At 44.0% G+C, this 25,682-nt stretch overlaps 1 protein-coding gene across 1 annotated transcript in view; it reads right to left on the bottom strand.

The window, feature by feature from the left end:
• adamts14 (ADAM metallopeptidase with thrombospondin type 1 motif, 14) overlaps window positions 1-25,682 on the bottom strand; it is a 75,532-nt gene that overhangs the window by 37,413 nt on the left and 12,437 nt on the right. Inside the window, exons 3-11 of the mRNA XM_008294886.1 lie at window positions 24,840-24,996; window positions 20,281-20,477; window positions 12,556-12,639; window positions 9,805-9,961; window positions 7,491-7,596; window positions 1,766-1,909; window positions 1,537-1,669; window positions 1,229-1,342; window positions 921-1,069 (exon numbers count right to left, since the gene is read on the bottom strand). Coding sequence (XP_008293108.1) covers window positions 921-1,069; window positions 1,229-1,342; window positions 1,537-1,669; window positions 1,766-1,909; window positions 7,491-7,596; window positions 9,805-9,961; window positions 12,556-12,639; window positions 20,281-20,477; window positions 24,840-24,996 — 1,241 coding nt within the window. The remainder of the gene's footprint in view (window positions 1-920; window positions 1,070-1,228; window positions 1,343-1,536; window positions 1,670-1,765; window positions 1,910-7,490; window positions 7,597-9,804; window positions 9,962-12,555; window positions 12,640-20,280; window positions 20,478-24,839; window positions 24,997-25,682) is intronic.

Below are 25,682 nucleotides of genomic sequence, written 5' to 3'. Positions count from 1 at the left end.
TTTCTGCTGTGAAACACTCGTACGCTCTGACCTATATACTATTTTGAGGATAGCACAAAAAAAAATCAATTTACTCTGCTGATGTGTTCGAGCAGAAATGATGTAAAACATGAAGGGAAGGCAGCACGGTTCAGGTTATTGGTGAGTAGTGTCTCTGCTTCCCTTTCCCACTGCACTGTGGGACAAAGGAGTCTGTTCCAACAGCAGAGAGGTTTCTGTGTCTCCACAAACTCATTCGGTACATTTAATGTCGTCTCTAACGGCGTCCGGGTTCAAGGAAATGTCCCACGGACACATCTCTCATGTTGGTGTTTTGCAGCATCTCTGTCACTTATCGTGCATTTAGTGGGAACTCGCCACTTATTCAAATCTATTTTAGAATTTGTATAGTTTATCAAAGGACACCAAGCGGGGCCAAGACACTGGAAAACCTACTTAGAATGCACGCCTGTAATGGTGAGGGTTCAATTTACGTCCAACAAAAACTGCTCGACATCCAAAAAAAAATAAGATCTGATATGGTGGATAAACAAATATCAAAGATGACAAACTGCTAACTTTGTACGACAGCGATGCTGCACACGGAGCGTCTGAAAACATCCACACATGCTAATAAAGGCGAACGCGGATTTGAATTTCTGATGTGAGGCACAGCCAGACGTTGAAAGGAAACACATGACTAATGAGGCTGGCGTTTTGCTGTGCTGTTGACGAAGCCCTGCAGGTCACTGGGGGATCGACACTTCAAGCTGAAGTCCTGCAACTCTGTTTGTTATTTTGTCAGAACATGTTGTCAAGTGCACATGCCATCGACCCGGCCGTCCAGCTGCAGGATGTCACACATCATACTGACTGTTCTACCTTTGAATCCTCATTCGTTTTCAATATCAGCTCTTTTTCTCCACCGCTGCAGCACTTACGGAGGATTGTTGCACTGCCTGCTGCGGGAGCGAACGCCCCCTCCACACGTTCTGGAGCAGGAGCCGAACTTGGACCAGGAGCCCCAGCTTCCATCGTGGCCTTGAGGCTCCTGGCTGGATCTCCAAATGCAATGGCCCTTGAAGCACCACTGAAAATACAGCAAAGGCAGGAGAAAAGGCAGCACCGTGAGACCGAAGGTAAGGTGAGTAATGTCCACTGAAAACTTTCTCATTTTCTCTCTCTGAATAATTCCACATCTGCGATTACTGCTGAAGAAAACTGAAGCGCATTCAAAGACATCGCTTACCTTTCCCGGTGCACATTCAGTGCCGTCGACCGGAGGCCCTTTTTTGGTTTTGCAAAAGTACTGGTTGTCAGGGTGGCTGCACCACAGCTGCTTGCAAGGGTCGTAGGTTCGGAACTACGCGTTGGGAAACAGCAGTTTTAAAATGCACATAAGTAAACAAACTGATTCACTTCCTGCTGAATATCCGCCCATGCAGGTCAAAACACTGTGAGCTAGCATTTTCTCAGGCAGTGCGATTATGTTGGATTCTGAATAAAAAAGTCAAACTAATCAATATTTCGGGGATTACACAGGCGGGAAAGACTTACAGCGGTGCACATCTTATAACCGACGCCGAAATCAAAGCGGCACTGCTCATCCATTGAGTAATTTATCCCGGGGAGCTCGGGAAGCTTGGGCCACTTATGTTCAAAAGGATCATCCAGCAGGCAGTCGTAGGAGCTGAGAAGATAATAATACAGTCAGAAGCGTGACATCTTTGAAGAACAGCTCATGAGGCCGAGAAGAAACAGAGGAATAAGGGACGGGGAGACGTACTGGATGTATCTGTTGAGCTCCTGCTTGCTGCAGCGAGACCAGTGGTAGCGATGGAAAGCTGCTTGGACCAGCGGGGCCATGATGCTGCCCATGCTGGTCTCATCAGCACAGCGGTTCCCCTGGCCGTCGTGCTCCATGCCTAGCCTGAAGGGTGAAAACAAGTTTGTTAAACAGGTGTGCATGCGGTGTGAACAGCAGAACAGATGTGGACAGATGGAAGTTGGCTGATTTCATGTATTTGCATGTATCCCACCAGATGCTGTGCTGGATTTAAATACCTTCAGGCTCTACGGGACGATGACGTTCAGAGCAACATGCTGCACGGATTAGAACTAAAACTACTGCGACAGACACCAAGTCTCAAGTGTAAATGATCTATTTAGTAAATGGTTGCATGGAATTCAGACAGTTTTCATCTATAATGTGGGTATTGGTGTAGATATTCTGGTCCTGGTACTATTCAAAAAGTTCTTGGCCTCACCCGGAAACAAGGGACATAACTTGTCTGTGGAGATTCACCAGGTCATGGTTTGTCTGGTAGATTAATCGTAGCAACTGTTTGAGTTCCTTGAAGACGTTTCATCCAGGAGGCTTCATCAGCTCTGACTGACTAGTCGGGAGTTCCAGGTATCCTTCAGGAGCCGTTAACACCTGAGTTTGGGTTTCAGCTGGGAGTTGTTATTCCTCCCCCTCGTTATGTGAACCCCTCTGTGTCGGGGGGAGCACTAACGACCCACATAACGAGGGAGACGAAGAACAACCCCCAACTGAACTCAGGTGTTAACGGCTCCTGAAGGATATCAGTACCTGGAACTCCCAACTAGTCAGTCAGAGCTGATGAAGCCTCCTGGATGAGAGGTGGAACGTCTTCAAGGAACTCAAGCAGTTGCTACGATTAATCTACCAGAATAAGGGGCACAACTTCCATTTTGCAACTAACTATCCTACACTTATATTTTATCCACCAAAACTTCAATCAAAGAAAAACGGACAGAAGCCTGGAGCTAATGTTCTGTTGCCCCGTCCACTCAGCACAGGAGGCAGAAGCAACCAAACGTGACTTTGAACTGTTGCCCCTTGAACCTGCGACCTGCGCCGCGTGACGTCTGTCTGCCTCCCAAACTGAAGCCCTACTTGCGTGGTCGAAGTGATGATGAGGTCACGCGTGTGGTTAAAGAGCGTCTAAAAGCTGGAGACGTGACCTTCCACAGAGGCACGGCGAAGCTCGCAACAACAACCTTCCTCGTCTGACGTTTTCTGGTGAGGCTGAGAACTGTTTGAGGCATTAGATCAACTGTTCTGTTTTTAGACGCCTTTGACAACAAACAGCTCCATGTCCGAGCACCACCCTGCTCTTAAAAAGGCCCGGTACCATCAGAACCATCAGACTGGAAGATTCCCACTCACAGCGTGTCTGTATGTGCTTATCATGCAGAGGCAGCTAACACGGTTTAGCTAAAAGGGGCAAAGAGCTAATCTGATTCTATCCACAGGTAAAATAATAAAAACCTGTATGACAGCACATCTAAACCTTGGTTTAATTTGTGTGAGTGCAAAAACGGCACTTTGCTGTTTTAACCTTCTGAACCACAGATAGGTTTGAAAGACATGTTATCTCCACAAAAAAGGCCAAGTTCACAGTTACATAACGTGGCCTTCTTCACAGCACATATTTTGACTTCTCACAGAACGCAACACAAAGGTTTCACTAATATAACAAGAGAAACGTCCAGAAGTGTGCAGCAGTGAGCAGAACGATCAGGAATCAGCCAAATGTGACAAATATTATCATCAGAGTCAGAAAGTGTAAAAACAGAAAGAACTGCTGCATTTTAAACGTTCTGACAGTCCTTGAACTCATCACCAGCGACATGCGGCTCTGTTAGGAATCAAACCTTGAAACTAAAAAGTATATTATTTAGTCAAAATCACTTTATTCTGCACACACAATTTAAAAATTTGCAAAAAGGGAACATATGAAGAGTTTAATTGCAAAAACAGATAACTGCATTTTTGTAGGAAACTTGTGTTTTTTTGTTGTTTGCATGAGACAATATCAATCAAACTGAAGCTGAGTGGATCTGACTCAGCAGAAATGACAAAAGTAGAGGTAAGTTTGATTGATATTGTTTCAGGTAGACGATGGAAAAGTGGGTTCATGAAGGTTTGTGAAGATGCAGTTATCTGTTTTTGCAAATGAACTCTTCATATTTTGCAAAACACAAAAAATTCTGCACAATGTAAAGTCATCAAAGACTCAGTCGAGCCCAACAGTCTCAGTTTCAGTTGAACTGGGCTGAACTGCAGGCAGTGTACACACAGAGCAGATAGAAGTGTGAAAAAGAATTGAAAATATCAGTAGCTCAGTAACTGGAGCTTTTCCAGTATTGGTAACACCTGGGCTCACATGGAAAAATGTTGTACAAATAGAGTCCAGTGTTTTTGGGGGGATTTATTTTATTTTTTTTGCAAAACAAACGATCAAAAAAATTCAGTTTTCTTTTTTTTTTCTTTTTCTATGATTTGAGGTATTATAACTGTGTCATACTGCACAGAAGACATTTGTGAGTTTCCTTTACTTCTAGCAGTGATTGCACTGTCTAGACAGAGGTGCAGGACTTTATATTGTGGAGAAAAAATGAGTCAACATCGAGTAAAAATGTGATAGGAGCGAGAAAAAAAAGGCTGTAACATCCTGGAAGCTCTGCTGGTTGTTTTTGCAGCGCTACATCGGCTGGACGCTGGTGGGAGCGTATGTACAGTAAAGAATAATATCGAGCGTCTCTTCTAAGTCCTCAACAACTACAGACGGTCCAAGTGTACTTTTCTAACCTCAGCAGCAGGAGTGATGCCGTCAGAGTAGAGAATAGGAGGTTATCAGACACTGACTTACATTACACTCTGATTTTTACTACTTTGGATGGTGAACTACAGAATCCACATTTCAAAGAAACAGATGAAGGAAGCCTCAATAAGAGAACAAGCTGTATAACTACTGACACACTGACTGAGCCTCATGGGAGCTGCAGCTGATGAATGCCCAAACATTTCTCATATATATATATATAATAATGGCATATTGAAACCGTGCTCGTATATTTTAGAACGTGGACAGAAAACAGCAGGAACGAGCTTCAGCCTGTAACACGCTGGGCTCATTTGTGAACTGAAGTGCTGTCTGCAGGGGGTTAGCAAAGAACATCCAGTAATCTGTCACAAGTCGGTGCAAGACGACAACAAAGTCGAGCTCAGTTCCCAGATATGTACCGAGGATTCATGAGCAAACTAGACAAATTAACACATCTGCAGAAAGTATTAGTCTAACAAAGAAATAATTAGCTCCGTGTTCCTCTCGTTTCACTTTTCATGGTGATATCTTCAAGTGAAGCGGCGTCTTTGTTGTTTCGGCTCTGAGCAGCTGCCTGCTGTGGCTGAACATGAGAGCCATGAGAGTGAATCAAAATGAGCTGGTGAATCACAACAACAACAACAACGCCGGTAAACAAAAAAAAACAACAAAACCCTCAGAGTCAAGTGGTGACTCAATAAGAACAAACCCTCTTAAAGCAGCCGTGTGATTAACTGTTAATATAAAACGTGCTGATTATTGCTGGTTTAAGTCAATAAGCTACCGGTTGTTTCAAGAAAATCAATGATGTCATTACGGTTGGTGTGCGTTTATTACGTCAGTGTGTTGAAATCCTGTGGGTTTTAAAAAAAAAAGCAATAAAAAAAACGCAGGATTCGTTTGTGTAAAATCATCCATCCAGCTTCAGTTCCTTCTAATCCTGCTCAGGGTCATGAAAAGCTGAAGCTTATCTCACAAGAGACAGAGAGGCAGAGTCCATCACACGGCTGAAGCTAACCTGGTGGGGATTTATCATTTCGCTTCTTACATTTGGACTGAGGACAGAAAATAAAACTCCGCTGCAGCCTCGAGGACGCGGACAGGACGCCGCTGGTCGGGTTTACCTGAAGCAGCGCGTTGCTCTAACGTAAATGCATCGACACCCATTTTTATTAAATTTATACGGAAACATTTGCAGTTTAATTCAAACGAACAGCTGCTCGGGTTCGCCAGCGTCTAGAAGCAATCAAAGTAGAACTAAAATCAATTAAAGCCAGATTCCACAGGTGGCCTTTTTTCTGCGACGCTAAAAATAAAAGTGTCTGGTGCATTTAAAGTCAGTAATGATGAGACCTTTGCAAATCGTTTCAGTGCATTCGAGTCTTTTTATGCTTCCTCTGCGGGCTCATATATATTCAGTCATTCCAGGTTAATTATCTGCTTCACACCTGACGCCCCAGAAGATCCAAGAAAGTGTTTTAAATCAGCAAATATGTCAAAAAATAAATACTTCTGTGGTTGCGCGACACATCATTTATTCATCTTTCATTTTCAAATACCTCAGAGATCATCATCGCATTTTTCTTTCTAATATGCAGGTTGTGCAAATATGTAATTTACAGAGTAAAGTTTAAGCAATCTGCTAAATAAAGGGATGTATTATAGCAACGAGCAAGAGATGATGTGTTCTGATGTTATACTCAGTTAAATTGGAATTACAGGAATTCCTCAGCAGATTGAGTGTAAAGGACAAAGTTTTCACTGCATCTAGTTTTAATTCTAATAGAAAAACGATTTTCCAACAGAGTAGATCACCGTCACCTCGATTTGTGCTACGATTCACTGAAAAGTTGTTCTGCTTCTTACTGCAAGAGGACACTGTTCCCCACAGTTTGCTGCAAGGACAGTCGTGCACGTAGTTGTGTTAAAAAGTCAAAGCAATGACGGGAAAGTCAAAGTTTTGTTTTGAAACACTACCTCTGATTAGCCTTTAATTTGAGACACTGTGAACAGATTTCAGGGGCTGTTTGGACACAAATCCACATTTGCATCGCCTGTGTTTCAGTCCAGTGGCAGCTCAGTGTTGGTTCAGCAAAATAAAAAAAAAGAAAGACACAGGCACGATGAAAACCACTGAGAACTATTTCAAAAGCACTCACATCTACATGACGGACGCTCAGTCACTTTTGGATTCAAAGGCCCAACGGCTCTAAACACCGACCGCCACAGTCGGCTTTTCTTTCCACCGCTAACAGATCAGGAAATCGGTGACCTGCTCTTCTGTTCTTTTGTGCGATGTGACAGTCAATCACGTCTGTGGCTTTCAGTGGCGGCGCCGCAGCAGGAGGCGGCGTTCACAGAGGTCGCCGTGCTGCATGAGCCTTTAGAGCTCCATCAGAGGAGAATGAGGACGTGTGAAATGGACTTATGCACAGTAAGTCTGCTGACGTGTCACACTGCAGTTTAAAAGTTCCTAAAGTGGATATAGCCAATTAAAAACTCAAAGTAATGAACCGTAGAACCAATGAACCGCCTTCCTCTTTATCCTCACCCCGACCGGGCGAGGCAGACAGCTCCCTAGGCCCGGTTCTGCTCGAGGTTTGACATGGATGTTGTGTCTTTCTCTATAAAATAAGTTCTTCACTTTACTGTACAAAGTTCCTTGAGATGAAAAAAGTTGTGAAGTGGCGCCATACAAATAAAATTAATGTCAATTGAAGTCTTTCTGTCCTTAAACCTGGACGCACACCGTGGAGGCGGCAACAGAGCCTCATTAAAACTGAATTACAGAGCGACACGCAGAAGTATCCGCTTAATTGGTTGCAGCGAGACCCCGCGAGACCCTGCCGGACCTTTCATTACGACGCCATTACTCACACATGGCCGGTTTCGTGAGCAACCACAAAGGCGGAGGAGAAGCCGTCCTCATGGTTCAGAGTGCAGCTCCTCAGTGGGTGGCACATCCCCGTCACCGGAGCATAACCTGAGCGACAGAAAAGACCACACAGCCCCAATAATCAAGTACCAGAATGAAGGTGGTGACATTCTCATGCAGTGCAATAAGGTGGAAAATTGTCTCTTTACGTGACATTATTGAACTTTTATGAGAGATCTATAAATGATGTAATTGCAGTCATCGCGAAGGTCTTCTCGGCGCGTCGCTGAGTTTCCCAGGAGAGCTTGAGATTGCTTTTGCTCTGATACGGAGCATTGTATTCAGGCAGTAACGCTCGTACTCACTCAAGCTGAACTAAAGAGAAAAACGCCTCTGAAAGAAAATGTTTATTAAAGACGTGCTGGTGATGTTTTGTAATAAGATGCCAATCGATGATAGAATACCTTTAAGCTACTCGACAGTGAAATACTGAAAGTCTTTATGTTTATAAGAAAGCATCTTAACAGCACTTTGCTAACGAACAACGTACGTCAGACTACAGAGAGTTTAATCAAGCGGAAGGCGTGTGAAGGAGCCTGGAGCTCGCAGGTCACAGCTACCTCACCACACATAAAGCAAGTCCCAAAGCAACTGGAGAAGCCCTTCATCATCATCATCATCAGTACCCAGCAGACACATTTCACACAGTTCCACCAGGACAACACACTTTTTAAGCAAAGCACAAACACCAAACATAACTCGATCAAGAGGTGTGCAGCGATTCAGCTTCAGTGCGTTTGGTTTGGTTCAGAAGCACGCTCGTGTCGGCCTTCGTTTGGCGGCTTTCGGGTAATTTCATGCGTTCTGACCATCAGAAGACCATTTGTTTTGGCATGCAGGTAAAAAGCAGAGAATGCAGCAGGCAGACAGCTGGTGATGAAGGCTAATGAGAGGCGTGTATGTCGGGTTATTTCGGTGGTGGTGGTGGTGAAACAGCGAAGTTATTTCAGACACAGCAGTATGATCGACCAGACCGGCTCTACATGATTGGCGTCCTATTCACAAACGAATGTAGTAATGCTGCAGGTGAAACAGCCAAACATGAAAGCAGCTGTGGAGCATGACCCTTTATCCGAAAGGCAGATAAAAGGAATTCAAGGGAATGTAGATTACATTCCCATGAAGAGGCCGTTTGGAGCTTTTGCACATTGAAGCGAAAAAAAGGCGCAGCAGCAGCAGCTACGTTAAAAAAAAAAAAAAAGTGTTTCTCTACTGCTGATGTCAACAGTGAGGAGAGAAGGTGGTCCCTGTCGTCTGGTTGATAAACTCAAACATCCTGCATGGCAATCATTCAGTGACAAGGAGAGCAGATCAAAATAAAACACCTGAACTCATTCACAGGATTTGTAAACTCATTATCACTCAATGACACCTCGTGTGACGGTTTTTGCATCTTCATTCGCTCCATAAACTCCTAAATCCTATTTAGTATCTGTGTTTGAATAAAGAATCTACCATCTCACAGCTAAACCTTGACAACACAGTGCGATGTCTGCTCGTGACCCCGAGACGCGGCTCAGGGTCCGGCCCCGCACAGCGCAAGGTGCCATAGAAACCGGGCTTGTTATGAGCACAACACAACCGCAGCTATGGCAACATCTGGAGGTGTGACAAGCAAACCAGGTAGCCGCGGGCCGTCCTCTAAACATGACACATGTGCTTTAAAAGTTAAAAATATAACACAGGTCAAAGCGAGAGATCGAGCCGGAGAACAGAGGATGTTTGTTCATTCTGGACCCAGTTTCTCTGGAGGTTTGGCTGCTCACTTCAAATTTTGTTTTGAAGGGCTGAAAAGAAGAAATACAGGGTGAGACATAGACTAGAGCACAGCATGTATAGCACAGAACTAACCACTGCATACATGGACGCTAACATCTGGGTTGGAGGATAATCTGCTGGTTATTTACGAGTTAATGGTTCCAAAACTGAACTCAAAAATAACAAGTTAGTTCACATTAACGACACACCAACAAACATTTCTGTTTTTTCGCTACATGCCAAAAACCATCTTCAGCATTTTCAATCTCAGTTTTTCATTTTTCAAGGGTGGCATCAACGTCAAGTCAGCAAGGTTTTGGAAAGACGTTTGGTAATCAGATTCCTCTGAGGCCGCCGTCAGCACAATTCGGTGACCCTCAGCGGCTTTAGAGTTTCCTTCGACCTTACCTGGGCAAGACTTGAAGCCAACCCCTTTGTGAATGGAAGCAGATATCAGCACTCAGTCTGCACAGGCCTCGATCGAGAAAAATACAGTACCTTGCATACCTGCGGGACCAAAATCTTGCCTTGTGAGGAAGATGGCGTGGTCGTGGTACTCGGCGTGGTCGGGGTCGCGGCGCTGCTGCGTGTTGGCCCATCGGCACACCTGCTCGAGGCTGCGAGATGGGTTGCCACGCTCGATCAGGCTGATAGACTGCAGAATATCAAGGAGGAAGGACGTGTTATCAAGCGGTGATTAGAAACCTGATTGCCTGCCTTGTCACCACCCTGCAGGGAAAGAGTCTCAGCGCCACTCTGGGCGTTCCCTCAATTTGAAAAACCAAAAGGAGAAAACTTTTAAATTCTCTGAGAAAGTTGGTGGCACAGCCCAACATAGAGGCTAAATTCACATTTTCACATCAAAGCACATAAAGCTACGATCTACATGACTGTGACTAAACAGTGAAAGAGAAAGCTGGCGCAGCAGGAGGCCACGCTGTGGGTGTTTCACCATAGACTAAAGCAGCACGTGGGATTAAAGGCATTAAATGTAAAATGGTTCCAGTAAATACTGAATGTTTGTTAGGTTTGTAATTCAAAGGGTTGCCTTTTCTTTAAAGCTGTTGTGCCAGAACAGAGGGATGTTGTCATGGTGCTAACAGGCTCCACAATGACAAGCTAAACACAAGATTAACCAGAAACTACTAAAGTTTCTATTAACTAGAAACTATTCCACAATTATTCTATTAACTAGAAATTACTCAGAGAGCAGATCTTCTACGTTTGTCATGTGAAAAATGTGAAAAGTGCACCGGTCACATAGTGAAGGTTTATCTGTGTTCATGTGGCAGAGGATGATGATGTTCTGTTTCGCCTCCTATGTGACGAACATCCATCCAGTTCGATAACCAAACTAAGTCACGGATGAAACAGTGCAGGTTTGATAACAGCACAGGTCAGGAGGAAGAAGAGCGGACAAAACTCTTTTTTCTTTTTTGTTCCCGCTGTGAGGAAAGCTGGTGACACATTCAACACATTTGAGCTCATCTAATTGGTGCTGTGCAAACAGAACCTCTCTGCTCTGGCAAAGCCCAGCAAGCCGAGGCAGGTCAAAGGCAAAACCCTCGGCCTCCGGGCAGCATCAGTCAGATACGCAAAGTAAAAGGCACTTGAGCACATTGGAGTCTGTCACCACGCACATAGAGTACAGTGCATTTGTAGCTCATTACAGGTGACGACAGGCAGCAGCAGGTGAGCAGGAAAACAAAACCACGGATACATAAAATCCAATAAAAATGCAAATACTGTGTTTTGGCTCCAAGCACCAGCCAACTATTACTGCACAGCTTGACTTGTTTGCATTTCCTTTGTTTGTTTTCTATAACTTGCTCTCTCCTCGTGCACATTGCAATCAGGAGCGAAGAAAAACCACTACTTACGTGGTCCGGGTTACCGAACAAGAACCGTGTGCTTCAGAACCTTTAATCATCAGCCAGACGGGAGCGTTTTCAGCATATTTGTGCTCTGCATTATTTATAGATGCTTTTCCTGTTACATCAGCAGACGAGTCCCTGCTGCGAGAGCTAATGTTCACGATTTGTTCGTGTCAGTCATTCATTTCTTGCACATAATGCATATTTTATAGATCTATATTTATACCGTGATTGACTCTTTACAGCTCTTAGCATTTAGCTCTGCTGCTGTTTTCTATTTTCGTTTCACACTCGCCTGTCAATTAAACAGTAAGCAGCACCCGAGGCACAACCAAATCACAATCTGCTAAAGACCTCTAACTGCTGAGGGAGCGCACCGGGGATATGAACGCTCGCTTCTTATTTTAGTGCCATCATTTTAATTCCTATGTTCTTCAAAGCACATAGTATCAGCCAGCAGCATCTTAGTGTTGTAGAAATATAGAAAACTATTTTGTGGTGGTGCTTTACATACAGGGAATCAACAGGCTACTGGGTTTAATAACCTGTCTACTGTAAACCCACACATGCAGCAATTTGCATATTGTAACTGCAATATTTCTTTTAAAATAAACTGCTTGCTGAATTCTTTCTGTGTCAGTGTGTGCATGTGTGATTTTTATGTATTTAAATGTTCAAAGGTGGAAAGCGAGGATGGGTTCCGGTGAGTTTCTGTCCAATTTGAAACTATTGTCAAAACACGAATGCACTGCTGCATGTGATGATCTTTGCTCTTCATCTGCTGCCAAAGGCACACTGGCCCTGTTATTATCACGCACATGCACACGTGTAAAAGGTCAATTAAAAACCCATAAAAAGTCGTCTTTCTCAAAGCCGCTCTCGTGTGCGTGCAATAAACACGAAGCTTTAGCCTGCAGCCAGTCAGTTCCTGTAAGCGCTAACAGCGGGAACAGCTGGATCTGTGTAGCTGCAACACAACAGGTCCAGCAGAACATCACATCGTGCTGCTTTAGCTTGAACAAAAATGGCACTGAGGGTGTTTTTGAATCTTTCCATCACTGGAAGGAGATGTCTGAAAGCTACTGTTCTCTATTTCCTGTCAGTCAGAGTGAAAGACGTTTTTTTTTTGTTTTTTTTTTATCATTATTTTGAACAAAACTGAATGCAACATAAATAAACTACATTTCATCGTTCCCTGTAGGCAATAATAGCAATGCATAGTTAATGTACATAGGTTATCCTGTGGATCGACAGGGCAGGCAACTCAAACAATAAAGATACGCCTGCTTTCAAATCTGCATTCAGTGCATTCGCCTTGAGAGCTTTTTGAAAACGTATCTGAACATTCAGAAAATCAGCATCCGAGACGTCTCACCTGCCGGTACCCGACCATTATCATGCGCACGAGGACGATGTTGATGTTCGTTCCCAGAGACTCGTCGTGATAGATTTCATCAACCTGAAAGGAAATGAACAGCGTCTTGTCACAGATGTGAAAGCTGAGAAGTGCATTAAAAGAAGCTGACATGAGAACATCTGACGGATCGCTCAAAGGCTCGCAAGACACGATCAAGCACACGGCCGTCCTCAAAGCCCAGCGTTAGTGCAAACTTCTGAGAAAGAGAAGTTCAGCGAATCCACTCAGGCTAAGAAGGTAAAATAAGGGCAGGTGGGACATTTAACTGACTATTACTGAACAATAGCAGAGCTCACTGGCTTCTTCTCTGGCTTCTAAGGTTTCCAAGGGATACAATAGTCAGTAATTACGGGCGATTTATTAATAAGTGGGTACTGCAGAGGACTAAGGATGCCAATTATGGTTGTTCAAACTATGGAAATCAGAGACTGTAACTGACAGCAACTGAGGAAGAAGTAAAGTTAGTGAGCTCGTGTTCACCACATCGGCTACACTGGTAGAGAACAGACGTTAAATTACACTGGAGCTGCTGGGAGCAAAAAAAACAAGTTTATTCAGTCACACAGTGTCCCTTAAGCTATTTAATTCACTTTCCTGTTGAAATCCATCTGCTTCATCTGAAGTCTCCTGATGCACACGGAGACAAAACGCACAGAAACAACTGCTGCTGCTGTAATTATGCCGCCATCTACGTCTGAGCTGCAAATCTTTTTTATTTTTACAACAAACTTGATGATGAAATATGTCGTTAATACACTGACTGGCAAGCGTCCAATGAAACCAGCGTTGTTACGCAATATGAAAGAAGCCTGACCCAGAAATGCGCCGACTGATATTCGGCTTCATAACAGCGCCGCGGTATGTGCCAGAGATCCCATTCAAATCCCAAGCCCAATTTCCACTCCAGCTTGTTGTATTTTCATCCAATACCTGTCGGCACGCGTTTAGGGGCGCGTGAATTCAATCATCTGAGAGCAAACAATTTATTTCTCCATATGTAAGTCATTCAGTCGGGGCGTGCGGGTTATTGATTGCAGTAAATAAGATGTAATTTAGCTCCACGTTGTGAAGAGAAAACATCGACCAGCAGCATTCTGAGGCCGGTGGGTCGACGCTGCATGTGACAGGCGCGTACATTCAACTCGATGTGTTGCAAGCTGGAAATATGCAACACAGCGTGTCATCGTGTCATCGTGTCACTGCTGCGACTTCCTACCAGTTCAGCAAAACCACAAAAAATGTTCTCATCTCTGCCTAAAAGAGCTGCACGACGACTGCGACTCAAACTCTCGAGTCTAACATGAACTGTACAGATATCCTCAGTTAATCTTTTTCTATACAGCGATTCAAACATGGACATGCTGCTGGACGTTCTGTAATGCAGATTGTTACTGCAGCAGCTACAAAGCTTCAAATCGTCTCTAAAAGCTGCATCTCCTGCGGTATTCTCCTGACAGCTTCAATGACCTCTTCAGTGTCGACTTTATCCCCAAACTCCATCTCCCCGTGCTCAGGAAGTATTCCCTGCTCTCCTTGTCCGATGACGAAGACCCCACCAAGGACAACGTTTCCCACAAAGCCGCTCCTAAAGGCCGTTCAGCCAAACCCCGACACACAGGAACCCCAGCATACCCATCCTTCGTTCACGTGGCCCATAAAAGCGCCTCTTTGTGTCCAAGAAGATTTCCCCATTGAAGAACTGCCTGAAGTTCTGGACCTCATCGTTCAGGGAGCAAGAACTCCACACAAAAAAAAACCCAATGAAGCTACTGATATCAGAGATTTCCAACACAGTGTTCCTGTAAAATGTGCTATTTTTTTAAATTTTGTAATATTATCAGTTAAAGTTCTAAACCGCTCCCCTGAGATTAGTCGTCTAGTAATCTTATCTTATCGTTGTTTCACCAGCTTGTACGTTGAACTGCATCATCATTGCAGTTCATTTCTAACACCACCAAGCTCGCTGCTCGAGGCCATAGACTCACTGTGAATTCCAAACAGATACCAAAAGCAGGATTTCTTTTCAGCACCACATACTGCCGAGTCAATGTTTCCACCTATACGGTGTGCGATCTCCCCCAAGCAGGTCTCTGAGATGATTAAAAACCACTCTGCTGAAAAAAATAAAAACGAATCAAGTCCCCGTTTCCCTATATGAGCTCCTCGACCTTCTGCATCTCATCCGCCTGTAATTTTAACTTTCTGCCGTCTCAACTCTCTAAAGACTTTTCAGAGCCATCGTCCACTGGTTTCCTGTTGGACTTAATGAGTCTCCCAAGGTTTGGTGTTTGACAGGCCTGAATTCAGCCTCTACTTAAAAGACTTTGCCTTGACTACCACCCTGATCTCCAAATTAGCCTTCGTTTGAAAACTTGTCAAAAGCCAGTTGAGATGTTAGAAACGGTTTATCTGAAAAATACCCACTGGATTTTTCTGAAGAACCTTCAAACTGAAACTGCTTCACCTTTAGTCAAACATGACATCCTGAAAGCCTCATACTTGAATCACTGCTGGGTTTAATTTTTACTGGAGAGACTCGGGCATTGTGTGCATGTAAATGAGACTTTCTTTTTGCTTCTCTTTTGTTCTGATGTGGTGATTCATAATTCAACCCTTGGTGAACACTGTTAGAGCTGTATGTTTTACTTAAACCTCGAAGTCTTAATAAGCAGCAGACCAAATATCATCTCATCTCAGGGAAAACATTGTTTTGGCTTGACTTTAATCAGCACATTAACTGAATAGTTTATTTATTCACTTTCATGTCTGCACGTCTGAGACCGCAGCCAAACGATGGTTAGCTTCACTTATCAGGAGGAAACAGAGAGTTTGGATCGGTCCAAAACTTTAAGAACTCACCAACCAGCCCGTCAAAAGCTAATTAACTTATCTCATTTGTTTAAAGCGAACCAGAACAACATTTAAACTAAAGTTTGTTAGTTTTTCTTGATTTGGGAAGTCACACAGTTCCAATCAGAAGGGTTTTTACTTCCATCCTTCACCGGGTCACCTGTCGACCACACCCGCCTCTCCTGTGCCCAGTTCCAAGTGGACTTCCTTCTACTTTTGCCTGTTCTGTATCACCTAAATTCTCCAGCCTAGTTTTCTGAATGTTAACGAGGTTGTCTCTGTGGACCAGAACTTCTGTCATGGCTTCTAGTGCTGCTTGCCCACCTGCCACGTTGCCTGGTAGCTTCTGTCTTTTTCTAAAATGAACTGTGGTTGTGTTCTAATAACGATGCAACAACACCACACAGTACGCCAGAGAAAGATCTACTGTGTGCTCCATACAGGATAAAACAGTCAGATGTCCTGCTGCATCAGGTTGCATTTTGCTGCACGCCATCCTGACGCACAATCCTCCGAGCAGCAGAAGACGCATCACGTATGTGTTGCACAAGCGTGAGCCGGCAGACGACAGCTCATTTCACACTACAAACAGATACATGAGCAAGACAATTAAAGCCTAAGGAAAGACATTACCACAACGCAGCGTGTCCCATATGTGTGCACACTGCCAGCAGCACAATGTACTGCGTAAGCGGCGCTGCAACATGTACTGATGGGGAATGCAGCCTGTTCCTGCCTTCTTGCATTAGCCTGGGTCCTTCTCTTCACTCTCCTGATGCTAGATGTTTCTGCTAGCTTTATGTGAACCCAATCTAACCACCTGCTGGCTGTAGCTTTACATATAGAGCTCAGATCAAATAGTAACCTTTGGGGATTAAAGAGGAAACTCACGCTTAACCAACAGAACCTGCAGTTCCTCGAATGTCCACTTGAGGCCGAGTCATTCTCCACAGGCTCCCATGTTAAAAAGCCAAACGTTACAGCAGAAATATGCACATCTACACCTGAGTAGGTCAGGGAATTATGGTCTGTGCAGCTAATTTCCCCGTTTATGACAACCATACATGGGGTGAACTGGTATATAGTTCACCTGTTTAACCTTTATTAAAGTTATGCATAATTAAGGATGTGACTGTTCTGAGCAACAAGTGGGTGCATCATAGCAGCACCTCAGCTCCACTCCCGTCCCACTGCTTTGCTTATTTTTGGATTAGCCAGGAATTATAACCTCAAAACTGCTGTTTAGAAAACCTACAGGTGACGTCAGGGAGGATTTGTCTTTATATACAGTCAATAAGTGCAAACATGACTTCTGTGTTGATGTTTTCAGCGAAGGTTCAGAGAGAAAGAGGATTTCCTGAATAAGTGTGTTTTATTTATAATCGAGGTTTCTATAAATACTGTCAAACCCAGATAATAACTAATCACAAAGCAAATCGCCAAAGCCTCTGTCACCACACTGCATTCTACCAGTGATTTCCATCAGTTTTTAACCATATTTCCTTAAATATGACATAAATATTCTGTCATTTTGTCTTTCGAACGCAGCAACAACGACCTCACCGCTGCACATCAGCGGTACCAGAACAGTCCTCCACCCCCAGCAGCACCACAGAAGGTTCTGTCCTTTAATTACTCTCAAATGAGCCTTCACATAATAAAAATATTGATGTGCTCTAATCGCCGACACCTTCTTCTGTTGTTAACATCATTAAAAATTGTTCCAGTTGACCTCTCCTTATCGATCCGGTGGGTCTTCTGACCAACACCAAACACAGAAGGCATCGCTCGCTCCACCGTTCTGCTCGCATCGGTTAAAACGATCCGTGGTTCGTCTCTTTCCTCTCCGATCTTTAAAGCTTTGATTTTACACCAACATTATTCCATTTTTCATTCTCTCGAATCCGGAGAGAAAACCTACAGAAGAGCGTTTGCTCCAGGCTCCAGACGTAGGCAGCGCTGTGGCATCCCATGCCGTTACCACAACACGAAGCCTCCCAGCGGAGCAACATCAGCGGAGCCAATGCCAGAGAATAACTTTTACAGGCTGGCATTCGTCCAGACTGAGATCATTTGTATTCTGCTGCTCCGATATTTGTTTTTATTCTAATTAGGTTCTTCATAAAACGAGAACTGAATTATTTTTTCAGTTGAAAACATTGAACGTCAGAAGTTTGAATGATCACAACCTGCACACATGAAAGCGTGAACGTGAGCGCGACGCCTGCACACCTTGTGAAGGTTTTTAATTATCATTGTTTTATTTTTTACTTTAGCTACATGTCATGAAATCTTTGTTCTTGATTTAACAAGAGACGCTGCAGGCAAAGATAAAGACGACTGCATTTTTTAAGAGCTTTCTTCATTAATATTAACAGTTGATGTTGTTAAACCTCTCGTTAAAAGTCAACAGTGCTAAAACTCCAACCAGTCAGCTTGATCTGGGTGAAAATTACGACCGCGCAGAACAAAAGCTCTGTCACTGAAGAAAGGCTATCTTGGCTTAAGTCCAACTTTGCTCCGGGATGCAGGGCTACACCCAAGGCATTTAAGCAAATATTCCATTCACAGAAGCCTATTCAGGTCAATCAATGCTGTACAGAACCTTTGAGTGACCCTTAAATTCTCCCAGATTTGTTACAAACTCAGATTCCTCAGCCTGGTCCATACTGACCTATATACGTGTGTTTATGCTGGAGCCCAAACAGGGAAGCTCTAGAAAAACGAGGACGGCATCTTAAAAAATAGCATCATAAAAGCTCCATATGTAAACACTGAGGCTGCATTTTTTTATTATTTTTTTATTTTTTTCTTACAGAACTCAGGTCTCTGCATCTTTAAGAAAGAAAAGCTGGCTGGTGAGTCCGGCGGAGGGATGGGCCAGCCCCACGTATACGGGGATAATTACAAAGCCAGGAGGAGCACACAGAGGACTGAAACGAGACTCCTGTGGCTGAAAATGAGAGTAGCAGCTGTGGGCTACAGGCGCTAGGTGTCCCTGGCTTGTGTACAGCATCACATTGACATGGACAAAACCTGGTCCGCGGTCAAACAACACGGCCATTGTGCAGCAGGCACCTCGGCAGTCACCTTGGCTTCTGCGCAGACAGGATGTTCAGTAATCAATCCCTCAGGGAGAGTTTCTCCAGGTGGTACTACACATTCTGCAGCCACGGAGCAGGGATTCGGAGGGATTTGAGTGGGCAGAGCTCTTTCAGACACAGCAAGCCTGTGGCTTACGAGTGGAACTAAAGAGTTTTGACCCTCGTTCGTTTAAACGGCCCTTTGCTTCCACGAAATTGCACGTTTGCCCTCCCCTTTAAATTACACTCAGCATGAATGGGAGTGCGTAACTTTTATAAAGTTTTAATTAAAAGCATTTTTAACTCCAAGGACTTCCCCTGAATTCACTTGTCCGGTCAGTGAGCTGAAACACTCTGAAGTGCTTATCGGAGCTCCTGACGCTCTCAGCTCTGACAGCATCATCGGCCGAGGCTGCTGAAAGTCAGACGTTTCTCTCCGTTGAAGAAATTTGGGAACAGAATGTGAATATAATATCCTAATTAAATAAACACATCACTCCGTGTAAGCAGAGCTTGGCAACGCGAGCGGACTTCTGGCGCTGGTTTCCACGACTGCCCCGCACAGCTCCCAGTCAACTTTTCTAATTGGCCTAGTGCAGCTAATCAGACCACCATGCACGGTCCAAATGGTAACTGTTACAGAGTGAAACCAGCACCCTGTGAAAATCTGACTTGGGGGATTTGGGCCCAGTAAGTAGATTATGGTGGTAGGAGCTGGTGGAACCCATAATGAATGAGCTGAGAGTTTCTTTCCCTCCCCAGCCTCTCTCATCGGTAATCCATCAACAGCAGGAGAAAGTAAGTGGGGGTCTGGGGACAAGTGTGGCTGGGTCTGATGTCAAACGGCACCAGGAGGGAAAAATCTCCACCAGGTAGCTGAAGTTAAAAGAACATCAGCAGCATTTTCAAGCTACGGACGCGCATTTCAGAGCTGGAACAAGTCATTCTGAATATTTAAGCGACTATTTAAACCTTTATAATTTATTGTTTAAGTCGTTTTTTTAAAGAAAAATGACAACTTCTAGCTTCCTAGGTGGGACTCTGGTCTGTTTAGTAGTATTCATAGTAGTTATCAGTATTTACAGAAGTTTTACTCGGCAGTCATTCTGCCTCAGTTTACCAAAAGCTCCACATGTGACCATCTTTAATTTGACTGATCTCTTTTTTTAAGTGGTGAATGTTTAAAATCTGGGGTCATATGTAACATTAGTGGAGTCGTGTCGATTTCTGCGCCGTTTTCTTTGCACCAATGTTTGAAATAACTTGAGAAATAACGTAGCTGAAGTCCTGAAATTTTGTAGCCCGTTAATATGTATACATGGTCTTCAATGGTACAAGCCTGCTTTAATACAAACCAGTGCTATGATGGTGCGAATCGGTCAAAAAATGTTTTTTTCTACTCCAATATTCTACCGATGGCACCACTTTCTGTTCCAATATTGGAACTCAATAACTACTGTGACCTATTTTATAACATGACCTGTGCACAGGAAGAGCATCTGGCAAAGGTTCGATGGTCAGGACTGAACTTTTTTTTTCAATTTGACCCTACAGTTGTTCCCTTCAGCTGTCTAACCTTAATTTTTCTACGTAATTGCAGCCATTTTTCACTTTGCTGTTCTGACACCGACCTTTGACTTTAAACCTGTTTGGCAAAAATTAACAACAACCATCAAGGAGGAAAACAACAGGAATTAGCATAATCAAGCAGCAGATACCCAATGAGCCATTCCTGCAACAACACACTTACGATGTTCATGAGCGTGAGAACGTAATTCTGCACGTGCTCCTTGCCGTGGAAGCGCACCACCGAGTCATCCACGGCCAGCAGCACCTCGATGTTGTAGTCGTCCTTCTTGGCGTGCCTCCTCTTGCGCTCGGATTCAGACAGTTTATGCTCGACCAGGTCCAGAGCCGCCGGGAGGTCGGCGATCCCGATGTCTGCCACTGCAAAACACGAGCAGGACGTAAACAAGTCAATGAACAGACGGCGAGAACCCGCTGCACGTACGATATGTCTTCTCCTGTTTCAGCTTCAGGGAAATGATTCACGGTCCTGTCATGCCGCACATAAAACTTCAGTCTTTGGGATGAGCAGGTGGAAGCCTTTGGGATTATCAACAGTGCCGAGGACTCTATATTTTCTTAACCACTCGATGTCTGGTCAAAATGCTCCCCTTTGAGTCGTAAATTGTTGGCCTGTAGAATCAGAAGATTTCCACTTTGTCCCACATGGAGAGTAACTATCATACGTGCATCCATGACGTGCATCCCATCTGAGTGGTATCTGTGATATTTATCTATCGACGGCTGTTTGTCTGAACTGAAAGCCGTAAATCGTGTGAAGTTGGGTGTTGCAGATTACGGCCGCGGCGGGGAAACTGTGAAACGCAACAGGTCTTGCGAGACGAGATGCAAAGTGAAACGCGGTGATTCACACGTCTGGATAAACTGAAAATTGAGTTGTCACTTTAGTCATAATGAATGAGATCGCTCAGAGGGCGAAGACGTCACTGCCGAAGATATACGACCATGGCAACCGTGGAGGTATTTTTAATCCGGCTCTGGGTTTGCACGAGGCAATCAGGAAAACGTGCCTCGTAGTTTAGGCACACGACCGGATAAACTGAAAATTAACTTGTCACTTTTGACATAATGAACGGAGATCACTCAGAGGGGAAGACGTCACTGCCAAAGATATACGATCACAGCAGCCGTGGAGGTATTTTTCATCTGGTTCTGGATGTGAATGAAGCAATCAGACGTGGTTTAGGCGGATATCACTGAAATTAATTACAAGCTTCTAATTCTTTCCCATCTAAGCAAGCAAACAAGTAAACAAACCAGCTCATAACCTTCGTGATGGAGGTAATTTGGAGCGTCGGCACCGTGAGCACGCCTGCCAGAAATTGCTTCAAATGTTAAAGCGTCACAAAAGCTTTGCGCAGCTTTCACAACACATTGTCACGTATACAACGTGCTGGGAAATCAATTGGACGAGGTATTTTCAGGAGGAAAATGCAGAAAATAAAGCGCAGCGTTCTGCAAACCCCATTTCAACAGTCGTCTCCTGCCAAACAGTCAGGAATCAATTTGTTCTGAATAATTGTAAATGCCAGAGAAATGGGTGCTCATCTGCAGCAGTTGTGGTCGAGTAAATAAAAATAAACGTGTTCAACAAATGCAAAAACGTGTCTGTTTCTAAAAAAACCATCAGTTTGCACAGCTTTGCCTGCAACTGACAGCACATGTTCTGAAATAATACAGAAAACAGAGTAAATAGAGACATTTAATGAGACTGAAAAAGCCTAAAACACTGTTTTAAGTACAAATGTGACTGTGCTGATAAACGATATTTTGTGGTATTCTCTGTTTGAAAGTGAGGAAAACTCTCATTACCTTTATTGTGAAGGAGAAAAGTCTGCAAAGAGTCTGAAAAACACCACAAATACAGACCCTGCTGCTTTCTGCAGTGACGTAAGGCCCACAGCGTTGTGCACAGGTGCAGAAACGGTAAAGAAAAAGGTAAAAAAGTGCAACGATATTCAAGGACTTCAGCCCAGTTGGGTGCATATTCGACAGGAGACAGCTGCATCGCTTCACTGGAGAATTAGTGGCATTTCATGACGTTACATAAAAATAAAGCCGGATTGGAAAATGTGAACGAGTGACTTGATTAAAATTGTTCCAAAGGATGCATGAGCTGAAGAGTAAAAACGAAAAGACCAATGAGGGTTACGGGAAATGGAGTGAATTAGCGAGCACGGTGAGACTCTCCCCGCCAGATGCTCAAGCTATTGTTGCGGCGAAGAAAAAGGAATAGAGAAGGAATTCATGATGGAGCCGCTTGACTGCGAAGGAAAGGTCACTCCAACCTCTGGCTCCCCCACACTCCCCAGTCCCCAGTACGACCACTGGAGCCCAGCATTCCTCATTTTACCAGCTGCTTAAGCGAACGCCGCCTCTGCTGCTCAGCCTAATAAATATATGTAGGGTAGCTACGGGGCTACAGAAGCTGCAGGGGAAAGCGTCCGCCACGGTTCTGGTGTGCAAGTTTTAGCCTGTTAACTGTAAATAATGTATAATCCTGTTTTTTTAATCAGCTGTGGCTTTACCTTGTGCTTTTCACTGATTTCAGCTCAGTATTTAAAATATTCAGCTGAACTTCAAGAGCCTGAGCTGTCAGTAGTGTTTTCATGTTGTTGAAAAAGTAAGAATTCACCACTAATTAAAATCTTAATCAAAGTATGTGTGGAGCACCTGAGGAACAAAAAGCATGACAGCCGGCGCTGAACGTCTGCACAGGCTCACAACCTTGTACGCGTCAGCTTTAATTAAAATGCCTGATTCGAAGAAAGCAAAATGCACATTTTTGCTAACTTAAAACAAATTGAAATGTTTTGCTGATGCTGTTTGGGCTGAGAAAGCGTAAGTCAGACAGTAGTTCAGTGGCAGCTGAAGGCATTTAGCGTCTTGTTCGCTCAGTTATGTTTTGTTTGGAAATAAAACATAAAATTCTAATTATTTTTAACTTCTGATTGGCTACAGTTCACTTCAAAACACAAACACGGTTCCACTGCTCATGAAAATCACCCATAAACTGCTCTAACTCCTGTATGCATCCTCTAATTGTTGGTTTAACTTCATTTTTATTTGTTATTTACGACCAGGATCACACAAAATCACGAATCGGAACCAACAACCTTCATGTTAGTGACACATTTCTCTAGAAGCTGCACCAGTTTGGCGTCCTCAGACAAAGATATGAAGAGTTCGTTAGCAAAAACAGAAACTCCATCTTCACAAACCTTCAGAAAACCCACCTGAGACAAAACCGATCAAACTAAAGTTATCTCAAGTTCTACTGAGTCAGATCCACTCAGCTTCAGTCTGATCGATATTATCTCAAGCAATGAAAAAAACGTTATCTGTTATTGCATATGAACTCTTCTTGTATTTTTCTTTCCATTCTTGTTTTTTCAGCAAAAGAATCCACAAACATAATACTGACATCCAATATTATCCCCTGATGAGGTCGTCATGTATTAGTGCTTCTCTATTTGCACAACTGGTGACACACAGAACAACATAAATGTTCCCCCAGAATTACTTTCTTTGTGTTGTTTGTAGGTTTTTTTTAGATCTAATTTTGTCTCCACAAACAAAAGCTCTGGTATCCGCTGATCAACTGGTGAAAGCTGCAGGCTGTAAAAACCAAAAAAGCAGCTGAAAGGTGCTAAAAAGCTCATTAATTATAGAGAATTAAAATTCAGTTTGTTGGTGAGGAATCTCTTTCACGCTGAACTGATGTAAAAAAACAAAATACTGAATAGTGCAGCTTCACATGTAAAACAAAGTCCAATAAAAATCCTGTTTAGTCGTCTCAGAAATATTGTTTTTTAAAAAGTATTGCATTATTAAAAGGAAGGAAAAGTCTGGAGGCTGGGGGTTGATGTCATGTTTGATAGACAGCAGCTCGCCACAGCGGTGATACAAGGAATTAGACAAACCTGCACCGTAGCAGCAAATCACCTCGTTTGTGGTATTGGCGAGTAAAAAGCACCGCCGGCGTCTAACTGGACTCGGAGCGTCGTTTGCAGACACATTTACATGCAGGAGCTGAGCAGCTAATGAGCCCTGGAGCCGGCGAACTTGTGTTAGCGGTGAACTCTGTGAATGTGTTCCTGGACAAGCAGCAGAACGAGTGCCGTCCTGTTTGTCTCTCACCATTTGTTTGGCTCACTGCTCTGCCTGAGATTCGATTGGCTGTTTAGAAATCCATCCATGTAGACAGATACCTGATGATGTTCTATCAAGTTCATACAAAACTAGGGGGCGCCATCATCAAAGAAAAAATGTAAATGTCCCTGTCTGGAGCTCTTCTCTGAGGGGAACACAGTGCAAGCGAAACACGTACAGAGCAGATGTGTGTTGAAAACAGCTGTTTAATTCCACTTAGAGCTTGTAGCAACAACAAAACTGGTTCTGCTTCATCAGCTTAGACAAAAAAGAACAGATTTGATGTTCTGTGGTGGCTTCAGGAGTCTGCGAGTACAGATCTGAATGGAAAGGAGGAAAAACGTGCCCACTGTTTGGTCCTTTAAAGCAACAGTCATACAGTCATGATGGTTCTCTGTCATTATTCTGTTCTGTGTCAGTTTGTCCCTCATTGTGGACGTTGATCTTCCACAATCATCATCACACAGTTTTCTATGAACCAGCAGCACTTTCTCTCATACAGTCACAACACTCCAGCCCACACACTGCCGTCTGTTTCCACTGACGTCACGCTCCTTCCCCTTCGCCTACCTTCGTTGTGGAGGTCGTCCCTCCGCTGGCCCGTCTCCCTCTTGATGGCTGATCTGCGGTAGACCACGTGGACACGCCCCTTCACTTCCACATCCTGCTGGCCCTTCTCGAGGGGTTCGATGAAAAACTCCCCATTATCAGTGCGGATCAGGCCTGCCTGGAAAAAGAGGGTCTTAAAATTAGTGCGCCGCTCTTCCCTTTAAAGGACGGTAATTCCACTGGAGCCTGTAATTACAGCGTGCCTGATCAATTGGGAGATTCGGTGAGGATGTGGAATGACGCAGGTAGGCACAATTTGGGGCCCCTCGAGCCCCTTCGCCGAGATTCACGGAGCGTCGCAGTGATTTCACCCCGAACGAGATGATGAGCAGCGATGTCTCAGTTCGCCCGTGTGTTTCCATCTGCTTTACATTTTTAAATAAATTCAAAGAAACCCTCTCAGCTGGATACGCTCGCCGAGCTTTGATACCAATCTGCGATGCCCAAAGAGTTCAAAGCCTGCGTTGGAGTTTGTGATGTGCTCACTTTCGCTCAAACTGCCCAGCGAGCAATTTGAAAACTCTGACACTTCCCAGACTTCCCTTTTATCTGCCACGAGCCACTGTGATGGCGCTGCGTTCGTTCAAAGCACATCTTTGCACACCATTGACCATTCTGTCACCCCTTTAATTTCCAGAGAGATGAAAGCCGGAACATGTGCTTGACTCCATAATGGTGGCATCCTGTGTTTTAGGCCTCTTGTTGTAAATCTAACGTGAGTTAAGATCAATATTCAGATGGGGTCCACGGGGGGAAACCATCGCTTTTAGACTTTATCTACACACAGTATAGTTTAAGGGATTG

This window comes from Stegastes partitus, unplaced genomic scaffold, assembly GCF_000690725.1.
Source record: "Stegastes partitus isolate 25-593 unplaced genomic scaffold, Stegastes_partitus-1.0.2 Scaffold1005, whole genome shotgun sequence".
Classification (NCBI taxonomy): domain Eukaryota; kingdom Metazoa; phylum Chordata; class Actinopteri; family Pomacentridae; genus Stegastes; species Stegastes partitus.
The sequence above is the reverse complement of the archived record's forward strand: the minus strand, read 5'-3'. Positions and strand labels throughout refer to the sequence as shown.